This window comes from Salmo trutta, unplaced genomic scaffold (genome assembly GCF_901001165.1).
Source record: "Salmo trutta unplaced genomic scaffold, fSalTru1.1, whole genome shotgun sequence".
Classification (NCBI taxonomy): Eukaryota; Metazoa; Chordata; class Actinopteri; order Salmoniformes; family Salmonidae; genus Salmo; species Salmo trutta.
This window is the reverse complement of record NW_021822992.1, coordinates 3463235-3482635: the sequence shown is the minus strand read 5'-3', so window position 1 is coordinate 3482635 and position 19401 is coordinate 3463235. Positions and strand designations below refer to the sequence as shown.

Sequence of the window (19401 nt, the reverse complement as noted above, 5' to 3'; positions counted from 1 at the left end):
ACTTCAATATTTTATTAGAATGTAATTTATTAAACTATTAATACAATATATTATCCATGTAACCCAGAGGGGGGGTCCACCTCTTTCCACGGAGGGCCTGGTGTCTGCAGGTTTTTCCTTTCAGTTAACACCTGGACAACCAGGTGAGGGGGAGTTCCTTACTAATTAGTGACCTTTAATTAATCAATCAAGTACAAAGGGAGGAGGTAAAGGTTTTCCCCAGACACTCAGCCCTCTGTGGAATGAGTTGGACACGTGATCCAGACCATCAAAAAGCATTCGAGTACAAAAAGCCATGTTTTATTCCATAAAGCCGCGTTTTTAACAGAATTTAAAACAAGGTAAACGATCTTGGGCATGAACTCAAAAATACACAGAACTAAACGATTTGATGTTAAAAACATCTCATCGTAATGTGATACGTCTTCTAGAAAGAAAAAACAATACATTGAAAAGCAACAAATTCCCACAACCATATTTTAGTTGACAGCTTGGATATGAACCATGATATTCTTCTGACTGGTCCAACGTGCTCACTCCTCCACCGGCACCTCCAGCACCACCACCACCACCAGCACCACCGGCACCACCACCACCACCGGAACCTCCGCCGGCACCACCATCAGCACCACCGGCAGCACCACCACCACCACCACCTCCGGCACCACCGGCACCACCATCAGCACCACCGGCAGCACCACCACCACCACCACCGCCAGCACCACAGGCACCATCGGCACCGTGACGCCGTCAGAGAGACTCTCGCCCGTTAAGAGCTTTAAACAGCTCAGTTATACAGGAATAAAGAGCACAGAGAAACTCGGCTTAAGGACAATATGACGGCTGAAACGACCAAATGGCAACCTATTCCCAACACAGGGGGCTTATGGGACCTGGGCTAAAGTAGTGCACTATATAGGGAATAGGGTGGCATTGGGACCTGGGCTAAAGTAGTGCACTATATAGGGATTAGGGTAGCATTGGGTCCTGTTCTATAGTAGTGCACTATATAGGGAATAGGGTGGCATTGGGTCCTGTTCTATAGTAGTGCACTATATAGGGATTAGGGTGGCATTGGGTCCTGTTCTATAGTAGTGCACTATATAGGGAATAGTGTGGCATTTGGGACGTACTGTAAACCCTCCAGTCTCCTCAACATTAGTGTTCACTGCCACGGGTGTTTTATTGAAATGTTTCAGAGTAAATCAAAGTTTAAACCCTCTTCCCATGACAGGGTGAACTGTTTCATAACGCATAGAGGATATTAAACCTTCAAGGCAACCTAAAGAGAGAGTACAACAGGTGTGTCTCTGTACAGGTGTGTGTGTGTGTGTACAGGTGTGTCTCTGTAAAGGTGTGTGTGTGTACAGGTGTGTCTCTGTAAAGGTGTGTGTGTGTACAGGTGTGTCTCTGTAAAGGTGTGTGTGTGTGTGTACAGGTGTGTCTCTGTAAAGGTGTGTCTCTGTACAGGTGTGTGTGTGTACAGGTGTGTCTCTGTACAGGTGTGTCTCTGTAAAGGTGTGTCTCTGTAAAGGTGTGTGTACAGGTGTGTCTCTGTAAAGGTGTGTGTGTGTACAGGTGTGTGTACAGGTGTGTCTCTGTAAAGGTGTGTGTACAGGTGTGTCTCTGTAAAGGTGTGTGTACAGGTGTGTCTCTGTAAAGGTGTGTGTGTACAGGTGTGTCTCTGTAAAGGTGTGTGTGTTTGTACAGGTGTGTCAGTGGAAGCCGATGCGCAGTGCCTTGTTCTTGACCATGGTGAACTTGGAGACGAACACGGCGCCGTGGGCGGGGTTGACCAGGTAACGGTAGGTCTTGGTGACGGCGGGCTGAGGCTCGGCCGGGGTGATGGGAGGAGCCTGCTGGAGGGACGAGGCCGAGGGGGAGAGGAACGCAGACGCACGAGTCACATAGTCCACCAGACGACTGTACTGCTGCTCTGATAACCACTCCCTCCCACTGTCACTCTGAGGGGGAGGAGAGGGGGAGGGGAGGGGAGGAGGGAGGAGAGGAGGGGGGAGGGGAGGAGGAGGTTTAGTGATGTTTCCTGCATGTTCTGAAATCTGAATATTTTTGTTCACTGTAGTTGGATAAAGATAAACACATCTATTAAATGACCATATGATGATCACCCTCCCTCCCTCACCCTCCCTCACCCCCCTCACCCCTCCCTCCCTCCCCCATCTTTCACCCCCTCACCCCTACCATCCCTCACCCTCCCTCACCCATCCCTCACCCCTACCATCCCTCACCCCTACCATCCCTCACCCCTACCATCCCTCACCATCCCTCACCCCTCCCTCCCTACCTCACCCATCCCTCACCCCCCTCACCCTACCATCCCTCACCCCCCCACCCCTACCATCCCTCACCCTACCTCACCCTCCCTCCCTCACCCCTACCATCCCTCCCTCCATCCCTCACCCTCCCTCACCCTCCCTCACCCCTACCCTACCTCACCCATCCCTCCCTCACCCCTACCATCCCTCACCCCTACCTCACCCCTACCATCCCTCACCCTCCCTCCCTACCTCACCCCCCCCACCCCACCCCTACCATTCCTCTCCCTCCCTCCTTACCTCACCCCCCCACCCCACCCCTACCATTCCTCACCCTCCCTCCTTACCTCACCCCCCCACCCCACCCCTACCATCCCTCACCCCTACCTCTACATCGTTGGTGAGTCTCTGCTGCTGCAGCGTGAGGGTCAGCGCCCCCAGGTGGTGGGGGTCTTGTTGACAGACCACCTCAGTGATGGGGAAAGCCTGCTGCTGTGTGTCCTCAGACAGACTGACCACAAACACCACCTCCCCTGTCAGCAGCAGACACCCAGCATGCTCCTGGCCCGACCCAGACACTATCACCACCTCCAGGGACATGTGGACCTCTGGACGACCCAGGGACTGGAGCATCTTCCTGGTGAGGGGAGGGGAGGAAGAGGAGGGGAGGAAGACACCCAGCACAGAGAGATGTCAGCCGACAGATGAATATACAACAATCCCATTAGACCACATGGCCATAGGTGACCAGTATGTCCATACAAATGTATACACACATGTTAAGTCTCTAGATATGCTGTACCTATTCAAACACTACCACACATGTTAAGTCTCTAGATATGTTGTACCTATTGAAACACTACCACACATGTTAAGTCACTTGATATGTTGTACCTATTGAAACACTACTACCACACATGTTAAGTCACTAGATATGTTGTACCTATTCAAACACTACCACACATGTTAAGTCACTGGATATGTTGTACCTATTCAAACACTACCACACATGTTAAGTCACTGGATATGTTGTACCTGTTCAAACACTACCACACATGTGAAGTCACTAGATATGTTGTACCTATTCAAACACTACCACACATGTGAAGTCACTAGATATGTTCTACCTATTGAAACACTACCACACATGTGAAGTCACTAGATATGCTGTACCTATTCAAACACTACCACACATGTTAAGTCACTAGATATGTTGTACCTATTCAAACACTACCACACATGTTAAGTCACTAGATATGTTGTACCTATTCAAACACTACCACACATGTTAAGTCACTGGATATGTTGTACCTATTCAAACACTACCACACATGTTAAGTCGCTGTACCTATTGAAACACTACCACACATGTTAAGTCACTAGATATGTTGTACCTATTCAAACACTACCACACATGTTAAGTCACTAGATATGTTGTACCTATTCAAACACTACCACACATGTTAAGTCACTGTACCTATTCAAACACTACCACACATGTTAAGTCACTAGATATGTTGTACCTATTCAAACACTACCACATGTTACCCCTACTCTGACGATAAGTACCATGGGATCTTTAGTGACCACAGAGAGTCAGGACACCCGTTTAACATCCCATCCAAAAGACGGCATCCTACACAGGGCAATGTCCCCAATCACTGCACCGGGGCGTTGGAATAATTTCAATTTTTTTAGACCAGAGGAAAGAGTGCCTCCTACTGGCCCTCCAAAAACCACTTCCAGAAGCATCTGGTCTCCCAGAACGACCAGAACCAAACCTGCTTAGTCTCAGAGCCAAACCAGCATTGGGATGCAGGGTGGTTCTGCTGGCCGTGCCGAAGCAAACCACTTCCAGAACCATCGGGTCTCCCAGAACCAAACCTGCTAAGTCTCAGAGCCAAACCAGCAGTGGGATGCAGGGTGGTTCTGCTGGCCGTGCCGAAGCAAACCACTTCCTGGATAACTTTCAGACACAGTGAACTCAGCCAATCAGCCCTCTCAGTAACAGATACAACACACTGCCCATAGACTTGACAAACTGAACTGTTTACTACACTTTTACATTATAAACCACGGCTCAAATCAAACCAAAGCCTGTACACACGACTTACCTCTGTGTCCTCATATGTAAGAGGACAGCTGATGACAGTGTGTTTTTTTAACAGATTGTTGTTGTTAGAATCATATTGTATTGGATGTAATGTATTCCTATGGGTTTGTAGTGAGTATTTGTGTTTGCGTAGCGGCTGTGTATTTGCCCTTGAACATCCCAGGACATTTACACAGATGTTGTATTACTGTAATATTGATGATGTTTAATGTATCACTGGCTTTAAGCACCAGCTGTCAGAGCAGCTCACAGATCACTGCACCTGTACATAGCCCATCTATAATTTAGCCCAAACTACTACCTCTTCCCCTACTGTATTTATTTATTTTATTTATTTATTTTTCTCCTTTGCATCCCATTATTTCTATTTCTACTTTGCACTTTCTTCCACTACAAATCTACCATTCCAGTGTTTTACTTGCTATATTGTATTTACTTCGCCACCATGGCCTTTTTTATTGCCTTTACCTCCCTTATCTCACCTCATTTGCTCACATTGTATATAGACTTATTTTTCTACTGTATTATTGACTGTATGTTTGTTTTACTCCATGTGTAACTCTGTGTTGTTGTATGTTGTCGAACTGCTTTGCTTTATTCTTGGCCAGCTCGCAGTTGTAAATGAGAACTTGTTCTCAACTTGCCTACCTGGTTAAATAAAGGTGAAATAAATAAATACAATTAAAAAAATGTACACTGTCCCTGTTAAATAAATACATTCATTCCACGGTCCTCCAAGAGATTCTGAATCTGTTTTCTACTTCAGTTTGCTCCTCCGTTTCTGCAGCTTGGTGGGGAAGCAAGCTATCAGCAGGGATCTCTTCCTTTCATAAAGGTAACGTGGCTGTTGGGGACCTGGGTGTGTGTGTGTGTGTGTGTGTGTGTGTGTGTGTGTGTGTGTGTGTGTGTGTGTGTGTGTATAGAGTTCAGTTCTTACCAGACGTATTTGACGTGGCTGTTGGGGGCGAGGGCTGTGTGTGTGTGTGTGTGTGTACAGAGTTCAGTTCTTACCAGACGTATTTGACGTGACTGTTAGGGGCGAGGGCTGTGTGTGTGTGTGTGTGTGTATAGAGTTCAGTTCTTACCAGACGTATTTGACGTGGCTGTTGGGGGCAAGGGCTGTGTGTGTGTGTATGTGTGTGTGTATAGAGTTCAGTTCTTACCAGACGTATTTGACATGACTGTTGGGGGCGAGGGCTGTGTGTGTGTGTGTGTGTATAGAGTTCAGTTCTTACCAGACGTATTTGACGTGACTGTTAGGGGCGAGGGCTGTGTGTATGTGTGTGTGTGTGTGTATAGAGTTCAGTTCTAACCAGACGTATTTGACGTGACTGTTGGGGGCGAGGGCTGTGTGTGTGTGTGTGTGTGTGTGTGTGTGTGTGTGTGTGTGTACAGAGTTCAGTTCTTACCAGACGTATTTGACGTGACTGTTGGGGGCGAGGGCTGTGTGTGTGTGTGTGTGTGTGTGTATAGAGTTCAGTTCTTACCAGACGTATTTGACGTGGCTGTTAGGGGCGAGGGCTGTGTGTGTGTGTGTATAGAGTTCAGTTCTTACCAGACGTATTTGACGTGGCTGTTAGGGGCGAGGGCTGTGTGTGTGTGTATAGAGTTCAGTTCTTACCAGACGTATTTGACGTGGCTGTTGGGGGCGAGGGCTGAGTTCTGGTCTGCTGGGAGGTACAGCTGTTTGGGAAGCTGCCAGAGACCAGCCCCATGAAGTATACCTGCTCAGGACAAGCAACACACACACACACACACACACACACACACACACACACACGTAGAGTAGATCAAAGCAGAAAGGTTCAGTGTACAGTATGTGTGTGTGTGTGTGTGTGTGTGTGTGTGTGTGTGTGTGGTGTGTGTGTGTGTCTACATGTGCAGCTTGTTGCCTCGTCTTCCTGTCAGCCGTGAAGTGACTTGATGACGTCATGCATTTTAAAACAGGTCATAAAACATTCTACTGCTGATGATGTCACTGCTCTGGCCCTCTGGGACATACCACCCCCCCCCTCCCCCCTCCCTGTGTGTTGTGGAATGTACTCTAGCAGTGTGTGTGTGTATCAACACATTTTCACTGTGGCGTGGGTATGTGTGTGTGTGTGTGTGTGTGTAGCTAGCTAGGGGAGCTAGATCAGTCCCCAGGGTACCATGGTACCAGGGCCCAGTTAATAAACACTCCAGGGCCCAGTTAATAAACACTCCAGGGCCCAGTTTATAAAAACTCCAGGGCCCAGTTAATAAACACTCCAGGGCCCAGTTAATAAACACTCCAGGGCCCAGTTAATAAATACTCCAGGGCCCAGTTAATAAACACTCCAGGGCCCAGTTAATAAACACTCCAGGTCCCAGTTAATAAACACTCCAGGGCCCAGTTAATAAACACTCCAGGGCCCAGTTAATAAACACTCCAGGTCCCACTTAATAAATACTCCAGGGCCCAGTTAATAAACACTCCAGGGCCTAGTTAATAAACACTCCAGGGCCCAGTTAATAAACACTCCAGGGCCCAGTTAATAAACACTCTAGGGCCCAGTTAATAAACACTCCAGGGCCCAGTTAATAAACATTATATTACAGCCTGTTAGCCTACCGCTATGCTAGGACCGCTATAACCCCATAGACTGGGTATTACAGCCTGTTAGCATACCGGTACGCTAGGACTGCTACCACCCCACAGACTGGGCATGACCGCATGTTAGCATACCGCTACGCTAGGACCGCTACCACCCCATAGACTGGGCATTACAGCCTGTTAGCATACCGCTACGCTAGGACTGCTACCACCCCATAGACTGGGTATTACAGCCTGTTAGCATACCGCTATGCTAGGACCGCTACCACCCCATAGACTGGGCATTACAGCCTGTTAGCATACCGCTACGCTAGGACCCCATAGACTGGGTATTACAGCCTGTTAGCATACTGCTACGGTAGGACCCCATAGACTGGGTATTACAGCCTGTTAGCATACCACTACGCTAGGACCCCATAGACTGGGCATTACAGCCTGTTAGCATACTGCTACGGTAGGACCGCTAGGGCTCCTTGGAGGGAGCATTGCTACTGTGTGTTAGCATACCGCCAGGACCCCCAGGACAGAACACTACAGCAGGGGACTTGTAGTGTAAAAGCATTGGAAAGATCCCATAAAGTTTATTGTAACGAAAGGTCTTCGCCAGGCCTGAGTGACAATAAACTGGTTGTGTTGGATGTGTTTTCCACTACTGTCGAACAAGTGATGTGTTAAAACAAACGATCAGGGACGTCGTTGTAAATAAGGAATTTGTTCTTAGTTGACCTGCCAGTGGTAAAATACAAGCTCAAATAAAATGTTTTAAAAAAGTGAAGTGTGTGTGAACCCACCGTATCCCGTCTGCGAGACCAGCTCTGCGGCGCCCCCTATAGGTTTGGTAAAGACCCCCACGATGCCTTTCCCCACCCCAGAGATGACCCCTTTGGCCTTGCTGCCTGCTGAACTCTGCATCTCTGAACCCCGCTGGAAGTTCTGCATGGGTTGGTCCACGATGCCAGCTATCGCTCCTGGAGAGAACAGAGTATCATGTATTACAACAGAGTATCATGTATTGTAAGTATCATGTATTGTAACAGAGTATCATGTATCACAACAGAGTATCATAACATAGTATAATGTATTACAACAGAGTATCATAACAGAGTATCATAACAGAGTATGATGTATTACAACAGAGTATAATGTATTACAACAGAGTATAATGTATTACAACAGAGTATCATAACAGAGTATCATAACAGAGTATTATGTATTACAACAGAGTATCATGTATTGTAACAGAGTATCATGTATTACAACAGAGTATCATAACATAGTATAATGTATTACAACAGAGTATCATAACAGAGTATCATAACAGAGTATGATGTATTACAGTATTATTGGTTGCTGAAGTTCTGGTCTATATTAGAGGGATATTGTAAACCAGTAATGTACAGTATGTGATTGATAGTGAGGACACAGCAGCCCCACTAAGGGATTTAACCTCCCAACCCATCACAACATGGTCCTTGGAGCCAGACATCCCCTGTCATTAGTAGCTGTTTCTCTAGTGTCTTTGAAACAGAGAGACCCTAGGTGGTTATTGGGACCATGCTGGTCTCCACTGTGCTGACTGACTGGCTGAGTGACTGACTTACTGACTGACTGTCTGGCTAACTGACTGGCTGGCTAACTGTCTGAGTGACTGGCTGACTGACTGACTGACTGACTGACTGGCTGACTGACTGACTGGCTGACTGGCTGGCTGGCTGACTGACTAACTGACTGACTGGCTGACTGACTGGCTGACTGGCTGACTGACTGGCTGACTGACTGACTGGCTGACTGACAGACTGGCTGACTGACTAACTGACTGGCTGACTGACTGACTGACTGACTGACTGGTTGACTGACTGACTGGCTGACTGACTGGCTGACAGACTGACTGACTGACTGACTGGCTGACTGACTGGCTGACTGACTGACTGACTGACTGGCTAACTGACTGACTGACTGACTGACTGACTGGCTGACTGACTGACTGACTGGCTAACTGACTGGCTAACTGACTAACTGACTGGCTGACTGACTGGCTGACTGACTGACTGGCTGACTGACTGGCTGACAGACTGACTGGCTGACTGACTGACTGGCTGGCTGGCTGACTGACTGACTGACTGGCTGACTGGCTAACTGACTGACAGACTGACTGGCTGACTGACTGACTAACTGACTGGCTAACTGACTAACTGACTGACTGACTGGCTGACTGACTGGCTAACTGACTGACTGACTGACTGGCTGACTGGCTGGCTGACTGACTGATTGACTGACTGACTGGCTAACTGACTGACTGACTGACTGACTGACTGGCTAACTGACTGACTGACTGGCTGACTGGCTGACTGGCTAACTGACTGACTGACTGACTGACTGGCTGACTGACTGACTGGCTGACTGACTGATTGACTAACTGACTGGCTGACTGACTGACTGGCTGACTAACTGACTGACTAACTGACTGGCTGACTGACTGACTGGCTGACTGACTGGTTGACTGACTGACTGGTTGACTGACTGACTGGCTGACTGACTGACTGGCTGACTGACTGGCTGACTGACTGGCTGGGTGACTGGCTGGGTGACTGGCTGGGTGACTGACTGACTGGCTAACTGACTGACTGACTGACTGACTGGCTAACTGACTGGCTGGGTGACTGACTGACTGGCTAACTGACTGACTGATTGGCTGGGTGACTGACTGAGTGACTGACTGGCTAACTGACTGACTGACTGACTGACTGACTGACTGGCTAACTGACTGACTGGCTGGCTGACTGACTGACTGACTAACTGAGTGACTGACTGACTGACTGGCTAACTGACTGACTGACTAACTGAGTGACTAAGTGACTGACTGACTAACTGACTGACTGAGTGACTAACTGACTGACTGACTAACTGAGTGACTAACTGACTGACTGACTAACTGAGTGACTGACTGACTGACTAACTGAGTGGCTAACTGACTGACTGACTAACTGAGTGACTGACTGACTGACTAACTGAGTAACTGACTGACTGACTGACTGACTGGCTAACTGACTGACTGACTGGCTAACTGACTGACTGACTGGCTAACTGACTGACTGACTGAGTGACTGAGTGACTGGCTGACTGACTGGCTAACTGACTGACTGACTAACTGACTGACTGACTGGCTAACTGACTGACTGACTGGCTAACTGACTGACTGACTAACTGACTGGCTGTCTGTCTGTCTGGCTAACTGACTGTCTGACTGACTGGCTGTCTGGCTGAGTGACTGGCTGTCTGGCTATACTCTACCCACCCAGTAGGCTGATGCCCAGTCTAGACAGGCCCTGTCTGAGTCCGTCCCCCAGGCTCTCAGGTAGCTGTCTCCTCCACTCCTCCTGCCTGGTATAGTGTTCCTCATCCAGGGACAGCCGGTCCATGTTCCTGGCCAGGCTGGTCGCCAGGTTGGTAATGGATGTCAGCGTGCCTATAGGAAGAGACAGGAGGATTAACTGACTAACCTGTTCCCAGACCTGTTTAAAAATATACAGGATTTAAAGGCACAATCCTGAGTTTATATTTCAGACCAACGGCTGCCTCGCCACTATGTATGGTACCTTTAGAGATGTGGTATGGTGCCTTTAGAGATGTGGTATGGTACCTTTAGAGATGTGGTATGGTACCTTTAGAGATGTGGTATGGTACCTTTAGAGATGTGGTATGGTGCCTTTAGAGATGTGGTGTGGTACCTTTAGAGATGTGGTGTGGTACCTTTAGAGATGTGGTAGAGATGTGGTATGGTACCTTTAGAGATGTGGTATGGTACCTTTAGAGATGTGGTATGGTACCTTTAGAGATGTGGTAGAGATGTGGTATGTTACCTTTAGAGATGTGGTAGAGATGTGGTATGGTACCTTTAGAGATGTGCTATGGTACCTTTAGAGATGTGGTACGGTACCTTTAGAGATGTGGTATGGTACCTTTAGAGATGTGGTAGAGATGTGGTATGGTACCTTTAGAGATGTGGTGTGGTACCTTTAGAGATGTGGTATGGTACCTTTAGAGATGTGGTAGAGATGTGGTATGGTACCTTTAGAGATGTGGTATGGTACCTTTAGAGATGTGGTAGAGATGTGGTATGGTACCTTTAGAGATGTGGTATGGTACCTTTAGAGATGTGGTAGAGATGTGGTATGGTACCTTTAGAGATGTGGTAGAGATGTGGTATGGTACCTTTAGAGATGTGGTATGGTACCTTTAGAGATGTGGTAGAGGGTATGTACCTTTAGAGATGTGGTATGGTACCTTTAGAGATGTGGTAGAGATGTGGTATGGTACCTTTAGAGATGTGGTATGGTACCTTTAGAGATGTGGTATGGTACCTTTAGAGATGTGGTAGAGATGTGGTATGGTACCTTTAGAGATGTGTTTGACGAATGAGGTGGTTCCTCGCGACACTCCGCTGACGAAGGCCCCGGGGCCCCGGGTTAAACCCTCATATGGCAGGCGGAAGAAGTCTGCTACTCCGTTACCGATGGACCTCACCAGACTGGCAGGACTACCAAGGAGATCCAGAGACCCCACCACCCAGCCTGGAGAGAGGGGGAGAGAGGGAGGGAGGGAGAGAGAGAGGGAGAGAGAGAGATGGAGAGAGAGAGAGGGATCGAGCAAAAGAGGGAGAAGGAGAGAGAGGGTGAGAGATGGGGAGAGAGAGATGGGGAGAGAGCGAGAGAGAGAGGTAGAGAGAGAGATGGGGAGAGAGAGAGATGGGGAGAGAGAGGGAGATGGGGAGAGAGAGAGAGGGTGAGAGGGAGAGGGTGAGAGAGCGGGAGAGGGAGAGACGTCAGGACAGCCCACAGGCCCCTACAGTACGGTACCAGCCAACCCTGAGGACCGGCCGAAGAGGGGAAGCTGCCACACGTCAATAAACAATGTGACATAACTTCCCTAGTCTGACTGTAGGACCGCCTGCTGGGGGACTTTCCCTGTAGGGACTGGATCACTCCAACAGGTTTATGGTCACGTTAACGCTCCATACTGCTGTAGTAGGGTCTACTGTAGTGTACACTCCAAATGGCACCCTAGTCCCTATGGGCCCTGGTCAGTATAGGTAATAGGGTTCACTTTGGGACGTTCCCGTACTGTACTGTAATCCCTGAGTACATTTATATGCTGTTCAACATCTCACCTCTCTCTCTCTCGTCTCTGATAAACATCTCTACAGACGGACACAGATCAGTGATATTTATATGCTGTTCAATTGCATCAAAAAATCACATGCCAGTTTTTCAAAGCCCATGGCGTTTTAAACAACAGACAACAGATTTTTCTCTCTCTCTCTCTCTCTCGCTCCCACCCCCCCTCCCTCCCTCCCTCCCTCTCTCTCCCTCCCTCCCTCCCTCTCCCCCTAACACACACACACTCTCTCTCTCTCTCTCTCTCTCTCTCTCTCTCTCCCTCTCTCTCCCTCCCTCTCTCTCTCCCTCCCTCTCTCCCTCCCTCCCTCTCTCCCTCCCTCCCTCCCTCCCCCCCCCTCCCTCCCTCTCCCTCCCTCCCTCCCATCACATAAATGATGGATTCCACTGGTGCTGCCTGGCGGGCTGAAGGTCTTTCAGGACCACTTCTTCATCTCCTGTGGTCCTGTGGAGCGTGTTGGTCTCTACGGACGTGCTGTTTACTAGCCTCTGTCACGGCGACAGTCATCCAGGGGAGATAAATCAATCCCAGGATGCAGTGCTCTGGAGATTGGAGCAGAGGGTCTGGCGAGGACAGGGACGGTAAACGTGTGTGTGTGTGTGTGTGTGTGTGTGTGTGTGTGTGTGTGTGTGTGACAGCCGCGGTAAACACAGAAAAATACGAGCAGGAACACAGATTCTAATGACAGAGTTAAGTCACACCATGTCTGGGTAACAGGCTGTAACCACAGGCCACACTGGACAGACCAGTTACAGCTGTAGTCTATACAGACCAGTTACAGCTGTAGTCTATACAGACCAGTTCCAGCTGTAGTCTATACAGACCAGTTCCAGCTGTAGTCTATACAGACCAGTTACAGTCGTAGTCTATACAGACCAGTTACAGCCGTAGTCTATACAGACCAGTTACAGCCGTAGTCTATACAGACCAGTTACAGCTGTAGTCTATACAGACCAGTTACAGCTGTAGTCTATACAGACCAGTTACAGCCGTAGTCTATACAGACCAGTTACAGCTGTAGTCTATACAGACCAGTTACAGCTGTAGTCTATACAGACCAGTTACAGCTGTAGTCTATACAGACCAGTTACAGCTGTAGTCTATACAGACCAGTTACAGCCGTAGTCTATACAGACCAGTTACAGCCGTAGTCTATACAGACCAGGTACAGCCGTAGTCTATACAGACCAGTTACAGCTGTAGTCTATACAGACCAGTTACAGCTGTAGTCTACACAGACCAGTTACAGCTGTAGTCTATACAGACCAGTTACAGCTGTAGTCTATACAGACCAGTTACAGCTGTATATATCTGGTTATTCAGGTGTAAATGCAGGCAGGCAGACACACACACACACACACACACACACACACACACACACTCCCTCCCACTCACCAGCTCTGAACAGCGCCCCGGCAGCATAGTGCATGGTGAGCGCGTGGATCAGCTGTCTGGCTGTAGTACAGATCGGTCCTCTGTCGAACAGGGAGAAGGACAGCGGGGTGTGGTCCGAGGCGATGTAGAGCTTCAGAGAGGCGTGGATGCTAACCAACACATTGACCGGCTGAATGACCAGTCGCTGCAGCCTCAGAGGGCGCACCAGGGCTGGGATGGACTGAAGGACGGTTACCGGGAGCAGGGGACCCCCCCCGTAGTACTCCGAGGGGTTAGGGCCCGGGGAAGGGGCCAGGGCTGAGTCTGGGATGTAGGTGTGAAACAGAGTCTTGACGTAGTAAACGAAGGTGTCCTCCAGGTAGAGACGGGCTGGTTTGATGTGGAAGGTCAGCTGGTCCACGCTGTAACCCTCCCTGTAGGAAATACAAGGTCCCAGTCAGTGACAACAGAACAGGGCTTTACCTCAACCAGCAGCAGGCTGTTGGACAGAGGACCATAGGACTCAACGTGGCTGGACGGTGTCTCACAAGGGACAATGATGGACAGATCTGTTCTGTCCGCTCACATTCCCTTGTATTGTATTAATGATGCTGTATTAATGACGCTGTATTAATATTGCTGTATTAATGATGCTGTATTAATCATGCTGTATTCATAACGCTGTAATAATGACGCTGTATTAATGATGCTGTATTAATAATGCTGTATCCATGACGCTGTATTAATGATGCGGTATTAATAATGCTGTGTTAATGACACTGTATTAATGATGCTGTAATAACTATGCTGTATTAATGATGCTGTATTAATAATGCTGTATTAATGACGCTGTATTAATGACGCTGTAATAACTATGCTGTATTAATGATGCTGTATTAATGACTCTGTAATAACTATGCTGTATTAATGATGCTGTATTAATGACGCTGTATTAATGATGCTGTACTAATGACGATGTAATAATATAGCTGTATTAATGCCGCTGTATTAATGATGCTGTATTAATAATGCTGTATTAATGACGCTGTATTAATGACGCTGTAATAACTATGCTGTATTAATGATGCTGTATTAATGACGCTGTATTAATGATGCTGTACTAATGACGATGTAATAATATAGCTGTATTAATGACGCTGTATTAATGATGCTGTATTAATGATGCTGTATTAATAATGCTGTATTAATGACGATGTACTAATGACGCTGTATTAATAATGCTGTATTAATGCCGCTGTATTAATGATGCTGCATTAATTATGTTGTAATAATGACACTGTATTAACGACGCTGTATTAATGCCGCTGTAGTAATGATGCTGTATTAATGATGCTGTAATAATGACGCTGTATTAATGCCGCTGTATTAATGATGCTGTATTAATGATGCTGTAATAACTATGCTGTATTAATGCCACTGTATTAATGATGCTGTATTAATGATGCTGTAATAACTACGCTGTATTAACGACGCTGTATTAATGACGCTGTATTAATGACGCTGTATCAATGACGTTGTATTAACGACGCTGTATTAACGATGCTGTATAGTTGGTATGCTGATATTGGTATTGCTTCCATGGCCAATAAAGTGACGGTATTATACCTGTCCAGGGTGAGACCCAGCTGGAGGAAGCACGAGGCCTTAAACTCCTCCAGGGCCTGTAGTGAGGTGGTGGGGTTGGCGTCGCTGGTCCAGAGGGGTAGCTCCACACTCTGCTCTTGGCACAACAACACTGGGAAGTGGAAGCTGGCACGGTTATACAGCTGGTTATCCACCTGGACGAGAACAGAGGGATATCTAGTTTATATAGATCTATACTGTAGTTATCCACCTGGACGAGAACAGAGGGATATCTAGTTTATATAGATCTATACTGTAGTTATCCACCTGGACGAGAACAGAGGGATATCTAGTTTATATAGATCTATACTGTAGTTATCCACCTGGACGAGAACAGAGGGATATCTAGTTTATATACATCTATACTGTAGTTATCCACCTGGACGAGAACAGAGGGATATCTAGTTTATATAGATCTATACTGTAGTTATCCAGCTGGAAGAGAACAGAGGAATATCTAGTTAGTGTAGATCTATACTGTAGTTATCCAGCTGGAAGAGAACAGAGGAATATCTAGTTTATATACATCTATACTGTAGTTATCCACCTGGACGAGAACAGAGGAATATCTAGTTTATATACATCTATACTGTAGTTATCCAGCTGGAAGAGAACAGAGGAATATCTAGTTAGTGTAGATCTATACTGTAGTTATCCAACTGGAAGAGAACAGAGGAATATCTAGTTAATATAGATATATATAGTGTAGATCTATACTGTAGTTATCCAGCTGGAAGAGAACAGAGGAATATCTAGTTAATATATATATATATAGTGTAGATCTATACTGTAGTTATCCAGCTGGAAGAGAACAGAGGAATATCTAGATAATATAGATATATATAGTGTAGATCTATACTGTAATTATCCAGCTGGAAGAAAACAGAGGAATATCTAGTTAATATAGATATATATAGTGTAGATCTATACTGTAGTTATCCAGCTGGAAGAGAACAGAGGAATATCTAGTTAATATAGATATATATAGTGTAGATCTATACTGTAGTTATCCAGCTGGAAGAGAACAGATGAAGATATTTAGATGGCGGAAGCAGGAAATGTACCTTTTCTAGTTTTCTATTTGCAGAAGATGTTTTTGTTCCACAGTCAATGAAGAAAGAAAGGCCTGCATGTTGCTCTGGGCTTTATTCCTTCATTCACATACAATGTTTTGGCTGAAAAAGCCTTCATCAGGTGACCTATAAACAGCCTTCGTCAGGTGACCTATAAATAGCCTTCGTCAGGTGACCTATAAATAGCCTTCGTCAGGTGACCTATAAACAGCCTTCGTCAGGTGACCTATAAATAGCCTTCGTCAGGTGACCTATAAATAGCCTTCGTCAGGTGACCTATAAACAGCCTTCGTCAGGTGACCTATAAATAGCCTTCGTCAGGTGACCTATAACTAGCCTTCGTCAGGTGACCTATAAATAGCCTTCGTCAGGTGACCTATAAAAAGCCTTCGTCAGGTGACCTATAACTAGCCTTCGTCAGGTGACCTATAAATAGCCTTCGTCAGGTGACCTATAAAAAGCCTTCGTCAGGTGACCTATAAAAAGCCTTCGTCAGGTGACCTATAAATAGCCTTCGTCAGGTGACCTATAACTAGCCTTCGTCAGGTGACCTATAAATAGCCTTCGTCAGGTGACCTATAAAAAGCCTTCGTCAGGTGACCTATAAAAAGCCTTCGTCAGGTGACCTATAAAAGCCTTCAACAGGTGACCTATAAATAGCCTTCGTCAGGTGACCTATAAACACGAGCCAACCCACCTGCAGGTTGGCACAGTGGACTTCCACCAGACAGGCCTCTCCCATCCCGGCGGTGACCAGCCCCATGCCAGAGTCACCCAGCCGGGCAGGACACAGGTTCAGCAGCAGTTTGGACACAGTCAGCCTCAAGAGCTCCACGGAACCCGAACGACTGGTGATGTCATCACTCAGCGACACACTGGCCTCGCTCAGCAACACCCTGAACGCCAGCTTCCGATTGGACGTCCTGGAGAGACAGATACCAATCAGTTATGTTGATAAAACAAAGGGATGGCTGGGGTTTACACAGAACGGTGGGTACAGCGCCCCCCAATGGTGAAGGACAATATGTCCTGCATCCTCTGTCAGGGTCAACTATGACCTGGTAATGTTGTTGACGCAGGTTATAATTAACTGCTCATCATTAGCAATTATACAATACATTAAAACAAAGCAAAAATCATATATTTTATGATCATCATATTGTCTTATTTGTCTCTCCTGTAGTAGGGTTAGAGATTAGAGGTCAGGGATTAGAGGTTAGGGGTTAGGGATTAGAGGTTAGGGATTAGAGTTTAGAGGTTAGGGGTTAGAGGCTAAAGGTTAGGGGGTAGGGGTTAGAGGTTAGGGATTAGAGATTAGGGGTTAAAGGTTAGAGAATAGAGGTTGGGGGTTAGAGGTTAGGGGTTAGAGGTTAGGGGTAAGGGATTAGAGTTTAGGGGTAGGAATTAGATGTTAGGGGTTAGATATTAGGGGGTAGGGATTAGAGGTTCGGGGGTTAAAGGTTAGAGGCTAGAGGTTAGGGGTTAGAGGCTAAAGGTTAAAGATTAGGGGTTAAAGGTTAGGGGTTAAAGGTTAGAGGTTAAAGGTTAGGGGTTAAAGGTTAGGGGTTAAAGGTTAGAGGTTAGGGGTTAAAGGTTAGAGGTTAAAGGTTAGAGTTTAAAGGTTAGGGGTTAAAGGTTAAGGGTTAAAGGTTAGGGGTTAAAGGTTAGAGGTTGTAAGGACTGGTACCTGTTGTGCAGTCTCATGACAGAGTCCACGCTGCCCTCTGTTGCCAGGGTGAGGATGACTGTGCCCCCCTGATGGACTACGTCTACGTAGAGACAGCCAAACCCTGGTAGGAAAACCACCTGCACACAACACAATCACCTATATTCAGTACATTTACTCAGACACAGAATGACTTGTTGAAGTGGTGCTGCCAGCAATAGGCAATATATACACACAGAATATAGACAGAGTCATTTACACATCATCTACATGCAGTACAGACAATATGGCTACAGTAAACACAGATGATAGGGAGAGTTAGACCTCTCTACAGTAAACACAGATGATAGGAGAGTTAGACCTCTCTACAGTAAACACAGATGATAGGAGAGTTAGACCTCTCTACAGTAAACACAGATGATAGGGAGAGTTAGACCTCTCTACAGTAAACACAGATGATAGGGAGAGTTAGACCTCTCTACAGTAAACACAGATGATAGGAGAGTTAGACCTCTCTACAGTAAACACAGATGATAGGAGAGTTAGACCTCTCTACAGTAAACACAGATGATAGGAGAGTTAGACCTCTCTACAGTAAACACAGATGACAGGGAGAGTTAGACCTCTCTACAGTAAACACAGATGATAGGGAGAGTTAGACCTCTCTACAGTAAACACAGATGATAGGAGAGTTAGACCTCTCTACAGTAAACACAGATGATAGGGAGAGTTAGATCTCTCTACAGTAAACACAGATGATAGGGAGAGTTAGACCTCTCTACAGTAAACACAGATGATAGGAGAGTTAGACCTCTCTACAGTAAACACAGATGATAGGAGAGTTAGACCTCTCTACAGTAAACACAGATGATAGGAGAGTTAGACCTCTCTACAGTAAACACAGATGATAGGAGAGTTAGACCTCTCTACAGTAAACACAGATGGATAGGAGAGTTAGACCTCTCTACAGTAAACACAGATGATAGGAGAGTTAGACCTCTCTACAGTAAACACAGATGATAGGGAGAGTTAGATCTCTCTACAGTAAACACAGATGATAGGGAGAGTTAGACCTCTCTACAGTAAACACAGATGATAGGAGAGTTAGACCTCTCTACAGTAAACACAGATGATAGGAGAGTTAGACCTCTCTACAGTAAACACAGATGATAGGAGAGTTAGACCTCTCTACAGTAAACACAGATGATAGGAGAGTTAGACCTCTCTACAGTAAACACAGATGGATAGGAGAGTTAGACCTCTCTACAGTAAACACAGATGATAGGAGAGTTAGACCTCTCTACAGTAAACACAGATGATAGGAGAGTTAGACCTCTCTACAGTAAACACAGATGATAGGGAGAGTTAGACCTCTCTACAGTAAACACAGATGATAGGGAGAGTTAGACCTCTCTACAGTAAACACAGATGACAGGGAGAGTTAGAACTCTCTACAGTAAACACAGATGACAGGGAGAGTTAGACCTCTCTACAGTAAACCCAGA

At 46.5% G+C, this 19401-nt stretch overlaps 1 protein-coding gene across 1 annotated transcript in view; it reads right to left on the bottom strand.

Annotated features, from left to right (window-relative positions):
• Positions 1 to 1547: 1547 nt before the first annotated feature.
• Positions 1548 to 19401, bottom strand: part of LOC115187893 (vacuolar protein sorting-associated protein 13B) — a gene marked incomplete at its 5' end in the record, with an annotated part of 34152 nt that continues 16298 nt past the window's right edge. Inside the window, 10 exon segments of the mRNA XM_029746942.1 lie at positions 1548 to 1964; positions 2664 to 2913; positions 6011 to 6113; positions 7756 to 7932; positions 10260 to 10430; positions 11359 to 11535; positions 13535 to 13947; positions 15140 to 15312; positions 16928 to 17153; positions 17918 to 18036. Coding sequence (XP_029602802.1) covers positions 1716 to 1964; positions 2664 to 2913; positions 6011 to 6113; positions 7756 to 7932; positions 10260 to 10430; positions 11359 to 11535; positions 13535 to 13947; positions 15140 to 15312; positions 16928 to 17153; positions 17918 to 18036 — 2058 coding nt within the window.